Source organism: Primulina eburnea, unplaced genomic scaffold, assembly GCF_022965805.1.
Source record: "Primulina eburnea isolate SZY01 unplaced genomic scaffold, ASM2296580v1 ctg861, whole genome shotgun sequence".
In the NCBI taxonomy this organism is placed as follows: Eukaryota; Viridiplantae; Streptophyta; class Magnoliopsida; order Lamiales; family Gesneriaceae; genus Primulina; species Primulina eburnea.
Genome location: NW_027331630.1, coordinates 10364 through 23177, shown reverse-complemented (window position 1 = coordinate 23177; position 12814 = coordinate 10364). Strand labels below are relative to the sequence as shown.

At 33.2% G+C, this 12814-nt stretch overlaps 1 protein-coding gene and 1 pseudogene across 1 annotated transcript; one reads left to right on the top strand and one right to left on the bottom strand.

The window, feature by feature from the left end:
- Window positions 1-5: 5 nt before the first annotated feature.
- LOC140822483 (uncharacterized) lies at window positions 6-822 on the top strand (annotated as a pseudogene).
- Window positions 823-2460: 1638 nt separating this feature from the next.
- Window positions 2461-7730, bottom strand: LOC140822482 (mRNA export factor GLE1-like). The gene is made up of 14 exons (XM_073183252.1): window positions 7521-7730; window positions 7311-7451; window positions 6913-6970; window positions 6560-6708; window positions 5903-6074; window positions 5199-5415; window positions 5002-5114; window positions 4676-4746; window positions 4463-4544; window positions 4212-4295; window positions 3902-3985; window positions 3538-3669; window positions 3315-3437; window positions 2461-3235 (listed from the first exon to the last, which is right to left on the bottom strand). The coding sequence occupies exons 1-14, from the start codon at window positions 7706-7708 to the stop codon at window positions 3005-3007; spliced, it is 1845 nt and encodes a 614-aa protein (XP_073039353.1). The 5' UTR covers window positions 7709-7730; the 3' UTR covers window positions 2461-3004.
- Between the last annotated feature and the right edge of the window lie 5084 nt (window positions 7731-12814).

The following is a 12814-nucleotide window of genomic DNA, read 5'->3' as shown; positions in this document are numbered from 1 at the left end:
TGAGGGGAAAACTTAGGTTTGAGACGGTAATCTATAATGTGCTTATACACGGGTTTTGTCAGGTTGGTAGGATTGACAAGGCGCTTGCTATTAAGACTTATATGAAGAGGAATGGGTGTGAGCCTGATTTAATCACTCATAATGTGTTGTTAAATTATTGTTGTGGTCACTTAATGTTAGATGCGGCAGAAAAATTAATGGAGAAGATGGAGAAGGGCGGGATGAAACCTGACAGTTACAGCTACAATGCGCTCCTAAAAGGTCTCTGCAAAGCCAGCATGATAGATAAGGCATACATGTTGATAGTAGTAAATAAGATGGAGGGCAAAGGAGTTGTAGATGTTGTATCTTACAACACAGTGATACATGCACTTTGCAAAGTTGGTCGTACCAGCAGAGCTTATAAACTCTTGTGGGAGATGGGGAGGAAGGGAATCTTTCCAGATGTGGATACATTTAGTATTCTCATAGATGCCTTTCTGAGAGAAGGCAACTCAAGTGCAGCCAGGGACCTTGTTGAGCAGATGACAAAGATGGGTCTAATTCCAAGTCGTGCATTATATACCATTATTATTGACCATCTATGTAAGACAGGTAGAATAGGAATGGCTCACAGTACTTTCCATGATATGCTAGAACAGGGAGTTTTACCCTGATGTTGTGTCCTATAATGCTCTCATCAATGGATATTGTAAATATTTTAAAGTTAGTGAAGCCTTGAATCTATATGAAGAGATGCAAACTATAGGTGTTTATCCAGATGATGTGACTTTCAAATTGATTATTGGGGGTCTCGTAAAGGAAAATAAGCTTTCCTTGGCATGTGATGACTGTGAAGCAGGTACAACGTTTGAGTTTACAGTCGGATTCTCTCATGCAGATTCACCGAACTGAGATGAAAGATGCTGTAGATAAGCTAAACTGTTGAGTTTGTGAGAGAAAAATTGCTTTCTTGAGTGGAGTGACGGGACAGCTTGGTTCCAACTCTTTTGGTCAGATCCAAATCAGGCTAAAGGGCCAGAAGAAAATATCAATTTACTTGTATAGATATTTTTAAGAAGTTTTCCAAATTTTGCTCTCTATCACGGAGCATTGGGTGAAAATTTTTACGATTTCTAGATTAATACTTCTTTTACTAATGATGGATGCAGGAATGAAGCTTAAGTCTTACCCTGGTGCAATGGGAAATTTTTGGGTGCAAAGAGGTGGCTGCCATTTGTTCACACAAGGCTCTAGGTTGTATTGCCATCAAGCATGTGGAGGACTTTTGGCCCCCTTCCCTGGAGGCAAAGTGTCTCAGGCTCTTCTCGGTTCTCTTCTCCAAGTAACAAACAATATGGTTGCTTTTAAAAAAATTGAGATCCACTCACTTCCCTGCGCACGCACACAGAGAACAGGAAGGGATATTATTTACTTTTTGCTACTTAAAAGACTGGTATTTGATGTGATATCTTTCGTGCGTGTAGATGCTCTGGTGCTTATATTTTCCTCGAGTAGAATTGCTGTATTACAGATATCTGGCCGTTTGCTTGCCTCCTTATGAAGACGTTGAAATTTGAGCGTGAAAGTTTCCATTTTCCTGAAAGGAACCTCCATGGATCATCATCCACGTATCATCGCAATCAAGCGTAGAGGTTGCGTTAGTCCATCTTGATCATATCATTTTTTCGGAAAACAAATTCCTTATTTTTCTTGCACGTAATTTAGTTCTGTAAATTATTTTTTATACGTTGATTCTGTAATTGGTTGTGTGGTACATCTACCTAACCTTTAAGTTTTAAATCTAATATTTATTTACATGTCATTTTTGTGATCAATCACTATTATTTTGGGAAACATACATATGTGAGAATAATCACACGCACATACATATTGTAAAATTAAAATTATTATATTTTATTAGAGTATTGTATTTAAGAAATTACCTTTTCCATTCTTATTGAAACCTTCTTCCAATATTTTTTTCCCTATGCGTATATAGTGTCCAGCGTTACGAAATTAGAGAAACCCGTGGAAGAGAAAATTTATTGAAATTAATATTTTTGATAACATATTGTTATTAAAATAATGAACGGGAGTGGATTATTAGTAGCCATGGGTGACTAAGTAAAATCTCTAATAACATTTTTTTTTTTTGGAAAAAAAACATATAAAATCTCGTTTCAACTTTTCCTTGGGTAATCGTATAGCTCACTTCTTCGATCGTCAAAAAATTATTTTATCAATCAACTTGTCCTTTTCAATTATGACACGATTTTCCATAATGCTATCTACTCTTATTTATGAATAGGTAAACAACATCAATTTACATAAACAGATCAAATGATTTCCTATTAAAACTTTTTAGTTAATTTAAATGTTTAAAAAATAATCTTTAGAGCATAGTTGTGACACCAATTCCGGAGGTGATTGCTTAAACCATGTTACACTATTTGACCACAAGATTACGATCAAAATATATTGTTGTCACTTGGTATGAACAATATGTTCAGAATTAGAGGTGTGATCAACACTCCCAAATCAAAAGTAGAATTGATCTATGGTCAATTAGTATGCCACTTCTATGAATAACACGTAATGCTGTTTCGTTCTTTCTTTTTTCTATTATAGATGATCAAAAAAATACAAGTAAAATTTTGGTTATGACCATAATCCTAGGAAGCTGCCAAGGGCAATGGTTAACACTTGTCGGACATATGGACAGCTATCCGAGTAGTTGTTTGTTGTCGATTTTTCAACACTCTTAAGTGTACTTGTTTCTTCAATTTCTAAAAACTTTGGGAGGATCTTCACTATTCAAGCGGATGAAGCCAAATCAGGCAACATTTCTGAAAGCCTTCGGATTCTATTAGTCCAGCAATACTAATTGGGAACCATGATTGATGGATGAGTAACATTTCCCAACATTCAACCTTTGTGTTCTAGTTGCCGAGTAACACTAATTGATACACATGATCGATCAGATTAACTGCACATCAATAGATTTCGAAATAATGGCTGAACATCAAAAAAAATCATTCGAATCCAAGTGGCCTCTCAGCTGCAATCCTTCTGGTTCCTTCTTAAACCGGCTTGACTCTACGTAATTAATGATGGATGTTTTCACCTTGATCAGCTTTGCATTTACTGAATCTGAATTACCCTCTTTTAGTGCTTTGAGGAAGTCACGAGCAATGATCCTCAGCAACTTCTCAAACTGATTTCTGTATCTTCGGTAAAGAGCGTATCCTGACATCTAGACGTTCTTAAATGACTACATATCATTATGCATAAAATATTGAAAAATATATGTGAAAAGGCAAATTCCAGCTTACTTCAAGAAAATGTTGTAGTGCAACTGCTGTATAAAGATTAGCCGGGAGAGAATTTAGAAACCGTGCAAGCCATGCCCAACCTTCTTTAAGTCCATGGAGATTCTGAAAGCCACCAATTTCAGTCTGCCAAAACAAGAATATCAGAACCCAATCTTGTCTCGTACCATTAAAATGCATTGGGTAATTATGGTTAAAAGCTCAAGTAGTCACAGAGCACCCAAACCTGTACTAAAGCTCCATAGAGTCTCATTATCGAACTCAATCTCTCTACATAACTATCATTGTTTTCGATCTTACCATATATTTCCTTGTAGCCAATAGCTTTGAAATAAGCTTCTCTGGTTTGAAACAATACCTATAAAAGATAACATAAATATGGTATCAATTTACAGCAGCAGCTCTGTCGAAAAGCCAAAAGAGAACAAGAATGTTTCTGAACTTAAGAGTCCAATCAAGCCATGTGACTCTTGCAGAGAACTTAAAAAGTACATGAAACTGCCCATACTTTTGCATCAGCAAACCATAACAAGGAAAAATCGAGAACAAACAAAAGACAAGTTCTTAAAATATTGAGTTAGATTTATTACTGGAGAGTATTCTACATATTTGGGCACAGTGTACATGCAAACTCTATTCAACTCTGCCAAGAGAATGTCCAAAGCCAATGGAATCTGTATTCAATAAAATAAAATATTATCAAATGACACATTATCCAGGATCAACATGCTAAATTGCTGCTTCAATAAACACAAGCATACAAATCCAGACACGGAGAAGACTTATCTTACACAAAAGAAGAGAACATAAAAGGACTTCTTAGCAAACAATTGATTTCATGATAACAACTTAGAATAAATTTATAACAAGTAGTATGGAATTCTTCACAGCAGAGTTTACCTTGGAGGTGACAAGAACAATGACATGACTACAGGCAAAAATGAATCCGTCGCTCTTTTGAGAATTTTCACAGTTGAAGACCACCTGTAAAAATCATGACTCCCTAAGTAAGCACATATTTATTAGACATTCTCTGAACACGATGATGAAAGTTTCCTCCGCTTATAATCTATTAAATATCAAATTGGTTCTGCAATCAAACAAAGAAATGAAAACCGGTAACTCCTTCAAGTGATACTCAACAACAATACCTTTTCTGCAAAGGACATGATACTGATGGAATGGGGATATTCTGGACTACTGATTAAATTGAACAATTCATCTGCTTTTGTTCTGTTGAAAAAAAAATGCAATTTGCACATAACATAAGATTTTTTTTATCAGAGGAAAATAAAAACTAATGAACAGCAAAGTAAAAGACTTACTGGTTTGTTAAAATGAAAGAATGATAAGATCCGACTGACCTGACATTTTCTACAGTAGCATAGATGGTTTTAATCAGCCTATTGAAATTCTGTCCAGTTCTTCGATTACCCTGGATAGGACAGACAATTGTGGTTCATAAATGACATATCATCGACATTGTGCTCATGGACATCGTAGAGAGATAATGAATCAGAAGAACCATCAAACACATTACTCTAGCATTCGGTGATCTATTCAAAGTTGCGACCACCTTATGTGTCTTGCTTATTTTGCACAAACGATTCTATAAACCTGTAAAGATATTTAAATGCATAGTACAGTAAAATCTAGTAATTTGAAATTCGAATCATCCTTAGTGATTTACCTGATCAGAACTTTCTTTAAGAGCCCCGTTTTCTATAGTTAACTTTTCATAAATACGTAGTCTTTTTTTCTCCAATTCTAAAGCATTTTTTGAAGCTCTTGTCATACTTCTTCCTGCCAAATAGACTCAGTTGAAACTTCAGATTAGAATGGCGAAAAAGTCAAAATTCTTGTTTATCAACATAACGTCCCACATACCTGATAATGAAACATGTTTCTTATCGTCAAATCTGGTAGGCACGACCTGCCCAAGAGTTTCTATCCTGGGAACACCATTTCTTAAAGTTTCAACAGCATTTTTGGTAGCAGCTAATTCAGCAACTTGATTCTCAGCATGTCTTTTTCCTTCTACATATTGCTTCTCAGCTTCCGCAGCCGCTTTATCTATTTCAGCTCTCTCAGCATGTAGCCTAGCCTACATTGATTCAATCATTCAAATGTACCAGGAAAAAAAAAGTTATTTAAGTTACGAAACAAATAGTGGATGATGGATGCATATTCACATAAGCCTTGCTACAACTAATTTTCTTGGTAAATCTAATATATGAAATGCGTCCATCCATCATTTGGTGTGCAATTTAGTAGCAATTCTTTTCTGAGCAACTTCTCAATAGTTGGAAACTTTCAGATTAGATTTATACACAACATGATAATAAGACATGGAAGACAATACCAAGCTGTGATATCTGAAGATTTTTCATTGACTAAAAGTCCGTTCTCATTTTTATCGTTATACACAAGAAGCTTTGGACAGAAAAACTACACATATGTGAATAACTGTTACATCTGCCTCATTCCCATGGGGGAAAAACAAATTTCCCAAGGGCAACGAATTAGCTGCTGCAGAAGCTGAGAAGGAAAAATATACAGAAATATTTAAATGATATAGGTGCGGAAAGAACCTCTTCTTCGGCTTTGATCTTTTCTTTACATAATTTTTCTTCTATGAGAGTCTTCTCTTTCCTTTTAGCCTCTTCACGGGCTGCATCATCTCTTATTCTTTTCTCTTCTAGTTGTGATATGTGCTCATGATCTCTTTGTACAGCTGTAAGGTGATTATCAAGTGCTTCTGCACTGCCATAATTCAATAAATTCGTAAGAGCAGTATTCTCGTCCAATTCAAATTATCGGAGTAGAAATGATTGGAATACAACCTTAAAAACCTAGCTAAACACTTCACAATAACCGTGAAAATTCATATCAAGGTCATCATAATTGAGATGGAGATCAGATAGGTTAAACAATTTTTGAATAAATTGAATTCATATGCCAATCATATCCATACACCTCAAGGACCCTCCAGTTGTCTTAAGTGTCCTGGAACCTTTATAGTCTCAAAACAGTAACAAATTCAATGAGTTTTGTCAGGTAATCAGTTACAAAAGGTTGCCATTTACTAAGGGAGAAAAACTACACTACAAATGAAGTTAAAAAAAGGAATATCTTCATAGCATACATAGAATATGCCGTGCTAGAAAGTCTCAAGCCCACTTCTATATTTAAAAATAGGAAGCATAACGAAAATTAAGATCCGAGGTACATAGTGTAAAAGGTCATACATTGTACGGTGATATTGCAAATCAAATTTTCGCTCCCTCTCTTGTTGTGTCCTTCTATGCTTATGAATTTCAGCAATTTGAGAAGCAAACTTCTCATTTTCCTTTACCAAATTTGTCTCTAAGGTTAATATTTTATTTCTCACTTTCCTCTCGAGTCAAGAAAATGGTAAGAAAGAAGGTCAACCAACAAAAAAATTAGTCCCACGATGTTAATAGAATGAACGAAAAAATTAGAGCAAGCACACACTAATCCATCAAAACTATTAGAAAGATGGGAAAAAGCAGTTTGGTATCATTAACCTCATTATTATCCTTTCCCAAATCATCCTACCACAATCAATACGTCTACTCACCGAAACATAAAGCTGAAATTCATAACTTAGCTTCACGGATGCACGTCTGCTAACCCCACTTTATCCATCAATTGTCATTGGAGCATAACAGGTAACTCATAATCATACCGTCACTGCAATAAAAAAATAAAAAAAAAAGAAGTGATCAACAACTTGGTGCACACTAACAACCAAGGAAAAAGTCAACTTGTTTATCAGGCTGAGAAAATAATAATATTTAATACAACAAGCCAACAAAATCATTATTTAAAAAAAAAATTGTCCTTGGGGGTTTTACCAGAAAATTTGTATTTCATACACTGGAGTAACCAAAATGCTAATGTTTATTGTTGAATATCTCTTTCGGACATTTAGTCTACTATACTATTTCACTTCCCTTCATGTAGTCAAGCACAAACCTCATATCGAGTTCTTCAAAAGAAAATTTTTTGCCTGAAACCATGGATGAGTTAACAACCTCCTCTTCAACGTCACTATCAGAAAAACCCAATTCATGATCTGACACATGCATCGCAAATCCCCTTGTGTTGCAACGATTTCTGAATGAACAAAGTAAAGTAAAGTTAAGACCAGTACACATAAAATAATGGAGCAAAATAAAAAATTACCTAGGTCGTTTCTTGTCAAAAGGTGCAGAAAAATCTAAACTCGGGATGAGCTTCTTTTCAATTGTATCAAGCTCTGATCGTAAGTCATCAAAACTCCAATCAGGCTTTGGATCGGCAGCTATTCCATTTACATTTTGGGGACAATGAAGTTCCAACTTAATGACTCCCCTGAATGTTGACAACTCCATTCATCAGACTTTGGTCAGAACAAAAAAAAGCCCTATATAGCTAGCATCTATCTCTTCTCATCTTCTTTCCAATAAAGACACACACATATGCAGATTTAGATTATAAAAAAAAAGTCACTAGATTACAAAAAAGCAACAAAATCTACTAGATATTAGTTAAAGGAAAGAAAACTTACATTTTTTCAAGATAAGAGGAAAACGTCGATGGGAAGGTTCAAATAATGACGTGATTATTGATTAAAATATGGCAAATACGAAACACCGAGGCGATCTTTGAGCGCAGCGAAGAAGATGTAATTAGGGCTAACTCAGAGTGCAGAAATTAATTAAGGAAGAAAGAGGTAGAGATGCGGCTTTTCGATGTGGCAAAACAAGATTTTCTTAAATAGATTTGGAAAACTGCCATTATTAATTTTAATCATAAAATAATTAATTATCTAATTAGAAGAAAAAAAATCTAAAAATAAATCCAATAAAAGAAATAATAAAAATATGCAATGAAAAGATATATATTTTAAATTAAAAAACATAAAACAAAATATAAAACCTTACCACCCAGGAAGTATATAAAAGAAAATGAAAACGTTCTTTACTTGCCACAAGGTGATGGCCCACAGTAGAGGGTGCAGTGCTATGGATTTACGTACCTGAAAATTTCTTCGGAAAATTTCATCACATTGCACTTCGGAATTCTCGGATAAGATCTTGAAAATTATATACAGTTTTATGAATTTTGAAAATTTTTTGAGAAAAGAAAATTTTCATCAAGAAAGTTTCTGAAAATTTTATTTCGAAAGAGAAGAAGAAGACTTCGAAATATGACTGTCGGCAAGTGAATTCGAAAGCTATATGATTCAACGTGCAGTGTGCCAATTACATGCAATGTATTATTAAATATAATAAATGTGAGGCCCACTCATTTAAAACAATGATAGAAATTGTTGGATTTTTTTTATTTAAGAAGACTTCGAAATATGACTGTCGGCAAGTGAATTCGAAAGCTATATGATTCAACGTGCAGTGTGCCAATTACATGCAATGTATGATTAAATATAATAAATGCGAGACCCACTCATTTAAAACAATGATAGAAATTGTCGGATTTTTTTTATTAAAAAATTAAATTAAATTAAATATGGGACCCACGAAAATTGACAAAATTGTCAATTCTCGGTAATGTTTTTTAATTATTATTATTATTTTAATAATAATAATTAATTAATAAATAATGATTAATGTATTATTAGGTTATATTTTAATTCGGTATACATATAACTTTTGGTTAAATAATTTGTACACATTAAAATAATTTGAAGTTCGATGCAATTTTCAATACATTTTAAGAAATTATTTTTGCATGTTAGATATAATGTCAAATATTATGGATAAGTGTTTGATGTGTACATGCAAATTTAATATTATGTTTTCATTTATTTCTAAGTTTTTTAAATGTAAATTGTATTGAAAATATTTTGAAAAAACAATATTCACATTGTGTTCATATCAAATTATATTAAGTTGTTTATAATTTGAAATGAACATATCAAGTAAGATGTGAATATAATAAAATATTTCAGATATTCACAAATGAACAAATAATCCTCACTTTATCACTACTCTGATAAAAGAGAAAAACTAATGAGGAGCCCACATTTTATGTAAATGTGATCCTCATTTTATCACTACTCTGATTGAAGAAAAAAACTGATGGAATGTAATTGTTCATATTAAGTAAAAATGTGAATATAAAGTTATTTAATATAAAAAATTTTGGCTTATAAAGATTCACATAAATGTGGATAATTAAGTTGAATAATAATTATAAGGTGACGTAAGAAAACATGATCTAAGAGAGTTCTTCATAGACCGGTTTAAACTGCCTTGACTAGCCACTGGTCTCCCTGATGAACATTGCTCTGTCTAGGAGTTGGGTATTTAAAGGGCCTTAGCACTACCCATCTTTCCTGAGAGCACTCTTGGAAAGTGTTGATTGCGAAATAATTATTATATAAAGCATTAAGTAAAGTCAAAATTTTGTCCAGTGAACCGTATAATTTTAAATAATTGAGGAATAACCACAGCATCCTTAATTATAAAAAATTATGCATTAAGTGGATTTGGATCACATAATGGACATCAATTGTAATTAATTATATAAACATAATAAAATTTACACCACAGGGATTTTTATTATATTTATATAACTAATTAGGTTAAAATATCAAATTATATTTTTCTTAATTTACCAACAGGAGTTAAGCAAAATACATTTAGATAGTTTTATCATAAAGTTACAGAAAAAAAAATCTTATTGAATTAAAATTTTAGCCCACTGACAAATTTTATGTCACTAGATTTTTAAAACATGAATTACATTGGTAAAACATGATATTGTCTCAAAATTTTAAGCATATGATATTTTGTGCAGTTATGCAACCTGCGAGTTTTTCTGATATGAAATGTGACATTCCCGATCTAAAGGGCGATAATTATAAAATTTGGAAAGAAAGAATTCTTCTTCAATTGCGGTGGATGGATATTGATTATGCTATACGGAAAGACGAACCATCTGCTATTACTGAAACCAGCATTCCTGATGACATTGATCTTTATGAAAAATGGGAGCGATCTAATCGACTCTGCGTAATGTTCATAAAGACCAAAATCTCTGCTGGTATGCGTGGTTCTGTTGATCAGCATAATAATGTCAGAGAGTTACTGAAGGCTATTGATGAACAATTTCAGTCTTCAGATAAGGCACTTGCAAGCACCCTAATTATGGAATTCTCTTCATTAAGGCTCACCAGTGTGAGAGGTGTGCGAGAGCACATCATGAAAATGCGGGACATAGCGGCTCGGCTCAAGACACTTGAAGTGGAAATGTCTGAGACTTTTCTTGTGCACTACATTCTATGCACTCTTCCACAGCAATATGGACCCTTCAAAATTTCTATAACACACATAAAGATAAATGGTCAATTAATGAATTAATGACCATGTGTGTTCGAGAGGAAGGAAGGCTGTTGATGGAAACAAGTGATAATGTGTTTATGACCACACAAGGAAAGTTTAAGAAGCAAGCCAAAGTTAAGGGAAAAGGGAAAGGAATAATTCCACCCCAACCTGACATTAAGAAAGAATCCAAGTGTTTCTTCTGTAAAAAGACGGGACACATTAAGAAGGATTGCAATAAATTTAAGGACTGGCTTGAAAAGAAAGGTATTCCTACTTCATTTATCTGTTATGAATCTAATATGGTTAATATGATTTATAACACATGGTGGATTGATTCTAGTTCTACAATCCATGTTACAAATACCTTGCAGGGTATGCAAAACCTAAGGAAGCCAATAGAAAATGAGCGAAGCATCTATTCAGGAAACAAGATGTCTTCGCATGTGGAGGCTATTGGGACTTGCTGCCTAGTGTTGAATAGTGGTTATATTTTAAAATTGGAAAAGACCTTTTATGTTCCTAGTTTTTCTAGGAATTTAATTTCAATTTCAAAACTTGTACCCCTTGGTTATTCATTTCAGTTTTTGGATAAATCAATAAATTTGTTTTATAAATCAAATCTTATTGTAAATGGTACAATGGTTGATGGTCTTTTCTCTATTTCTTTACAAAATAATAACACCACTATGCATGTTCAGGGAGGTATTAAAAGATGTGTTACAAATTAAGATTCCTCTATATTGTGGCACAGGAGATTGGGACACATCTCCATAGAGAGAATTAAAAGATTAGTAAATGATGGAGTACTTAGTACTTTAGATTTTACTGATTTTGAGACTTGTGTAGACTGCATTAAGGGAAAGCAGATCAATAAGTCTAAAAAGGGTGCCAAGAGGAGTACTGAAACGTCTCATGTTCTTTTGTTTAAAATGTACTAGAATTTTTTTTTTTAAAATTCGGCCAACTCAAATAATACATGAAAATATTTTTATAAAATATTTTGCACTTATTAGAATAAATTAACCTCAATCAACTAGTACTTAAAAATTCGAGTGAAATTGTCGTAAAGTAAAATCGTCTACTGTTTTATCAAGCCTAAAAAGCAATAAGTTTGACAAGTATAGCCCATACTAAACCTCTCAAAAATCTCTCAAAAGCATAAATAAAAATCATAAAAATCTTTAACTTAAATCATAAAGCATAATGCGAAAATGTAGCACTGGTCCTCGGGTTGTGTACACCGTCAGTCCAGTAGTATCACCCATCAAGACCTCCCTCAATACCACCTGCATCCATCACACTTAGTGAGTCTAAAGACTCAACACACCAAATCTTTGTAACAAATAATTCATAATAAAACCACATGCACAGTGAAAATACTTTTACATAAAATAACATTTTCGTGATATGCATAACATGAACCTCACCTTTACCTTTTTCCTCAATCATAACATGACATAATCTTTTCTTGATCATAAAAATTATCTTTTCCTTTATTGAATTCAGATCGTTAATTGTGACTTTCCTCAATCCTCAAGAGTCGATGGTACTATCTACATGAAACCACAGAACTGGGCGGCGGGGACATCAGCGACACAGGATCGTCAACTGAGCCTTGGCCTATCCTCAATCATAACCTCATATCCTCAAATCCTCATAGTCACAATTACTTCACTTTCATCAAGGTTTTCATCACTTTATAAAATCATGCATAAACATATTTTCTTTTGAAACCAAGCATGCACAATGTATTTTAAATGTCAACTTAAATCATAAAATTTCATGGATATTTAAAATAAATCATAAATAAATCCTGAACATTTCATAAACATGTAAAAATGATCATAATATCATAAAAACAGCATTTAGGGCACTGCCATGACCATTACAAATTTTTAGGTGTAAAAAGACCGTTTTACCCCTAGACTCGACACTTTTCGTTTCTGACTTTTTTCTTGATTTCATGACTCTAACATGTCCCAAATAATTATTTAAGCTTATATGAATTTTTTCGTAATTTTATTTGGCTTAAAACTTAGACTTTTTCAATTATATTTTCTTGATTATTTTAACGGTGTTTTAATCCCGAAAAATACCAAACTTTAATATAAAATTTATAAATTCAAAATTTAGTCTTTTTATATTATTTTA

Excerpts from the sequence above, each read along its gene's own strand:
- LOC140822482 (XM_073183252.1), bottom strand. The coding sequence starts at position 7,708 with ATGGAGTTGTCAACATTCAGGGGAGTCATTAAGTTGGAACTTCATTGT. Across the intron at positions 6,075-6,559 it reads TTGCAATATCACCGTACAAT|TGCAGAAGCACTTGATAATC; the intron begins GTATGACCTTTT and ends GAATTATGGCAG. Across the intron at positions 3,986-4,211 it reads TTGTTCTTGTCACCTCCAAG|ATTCCATTGGCTTTGGACAT; the intron begins GTAAACTCTGCT and ends TATTGAATACAG.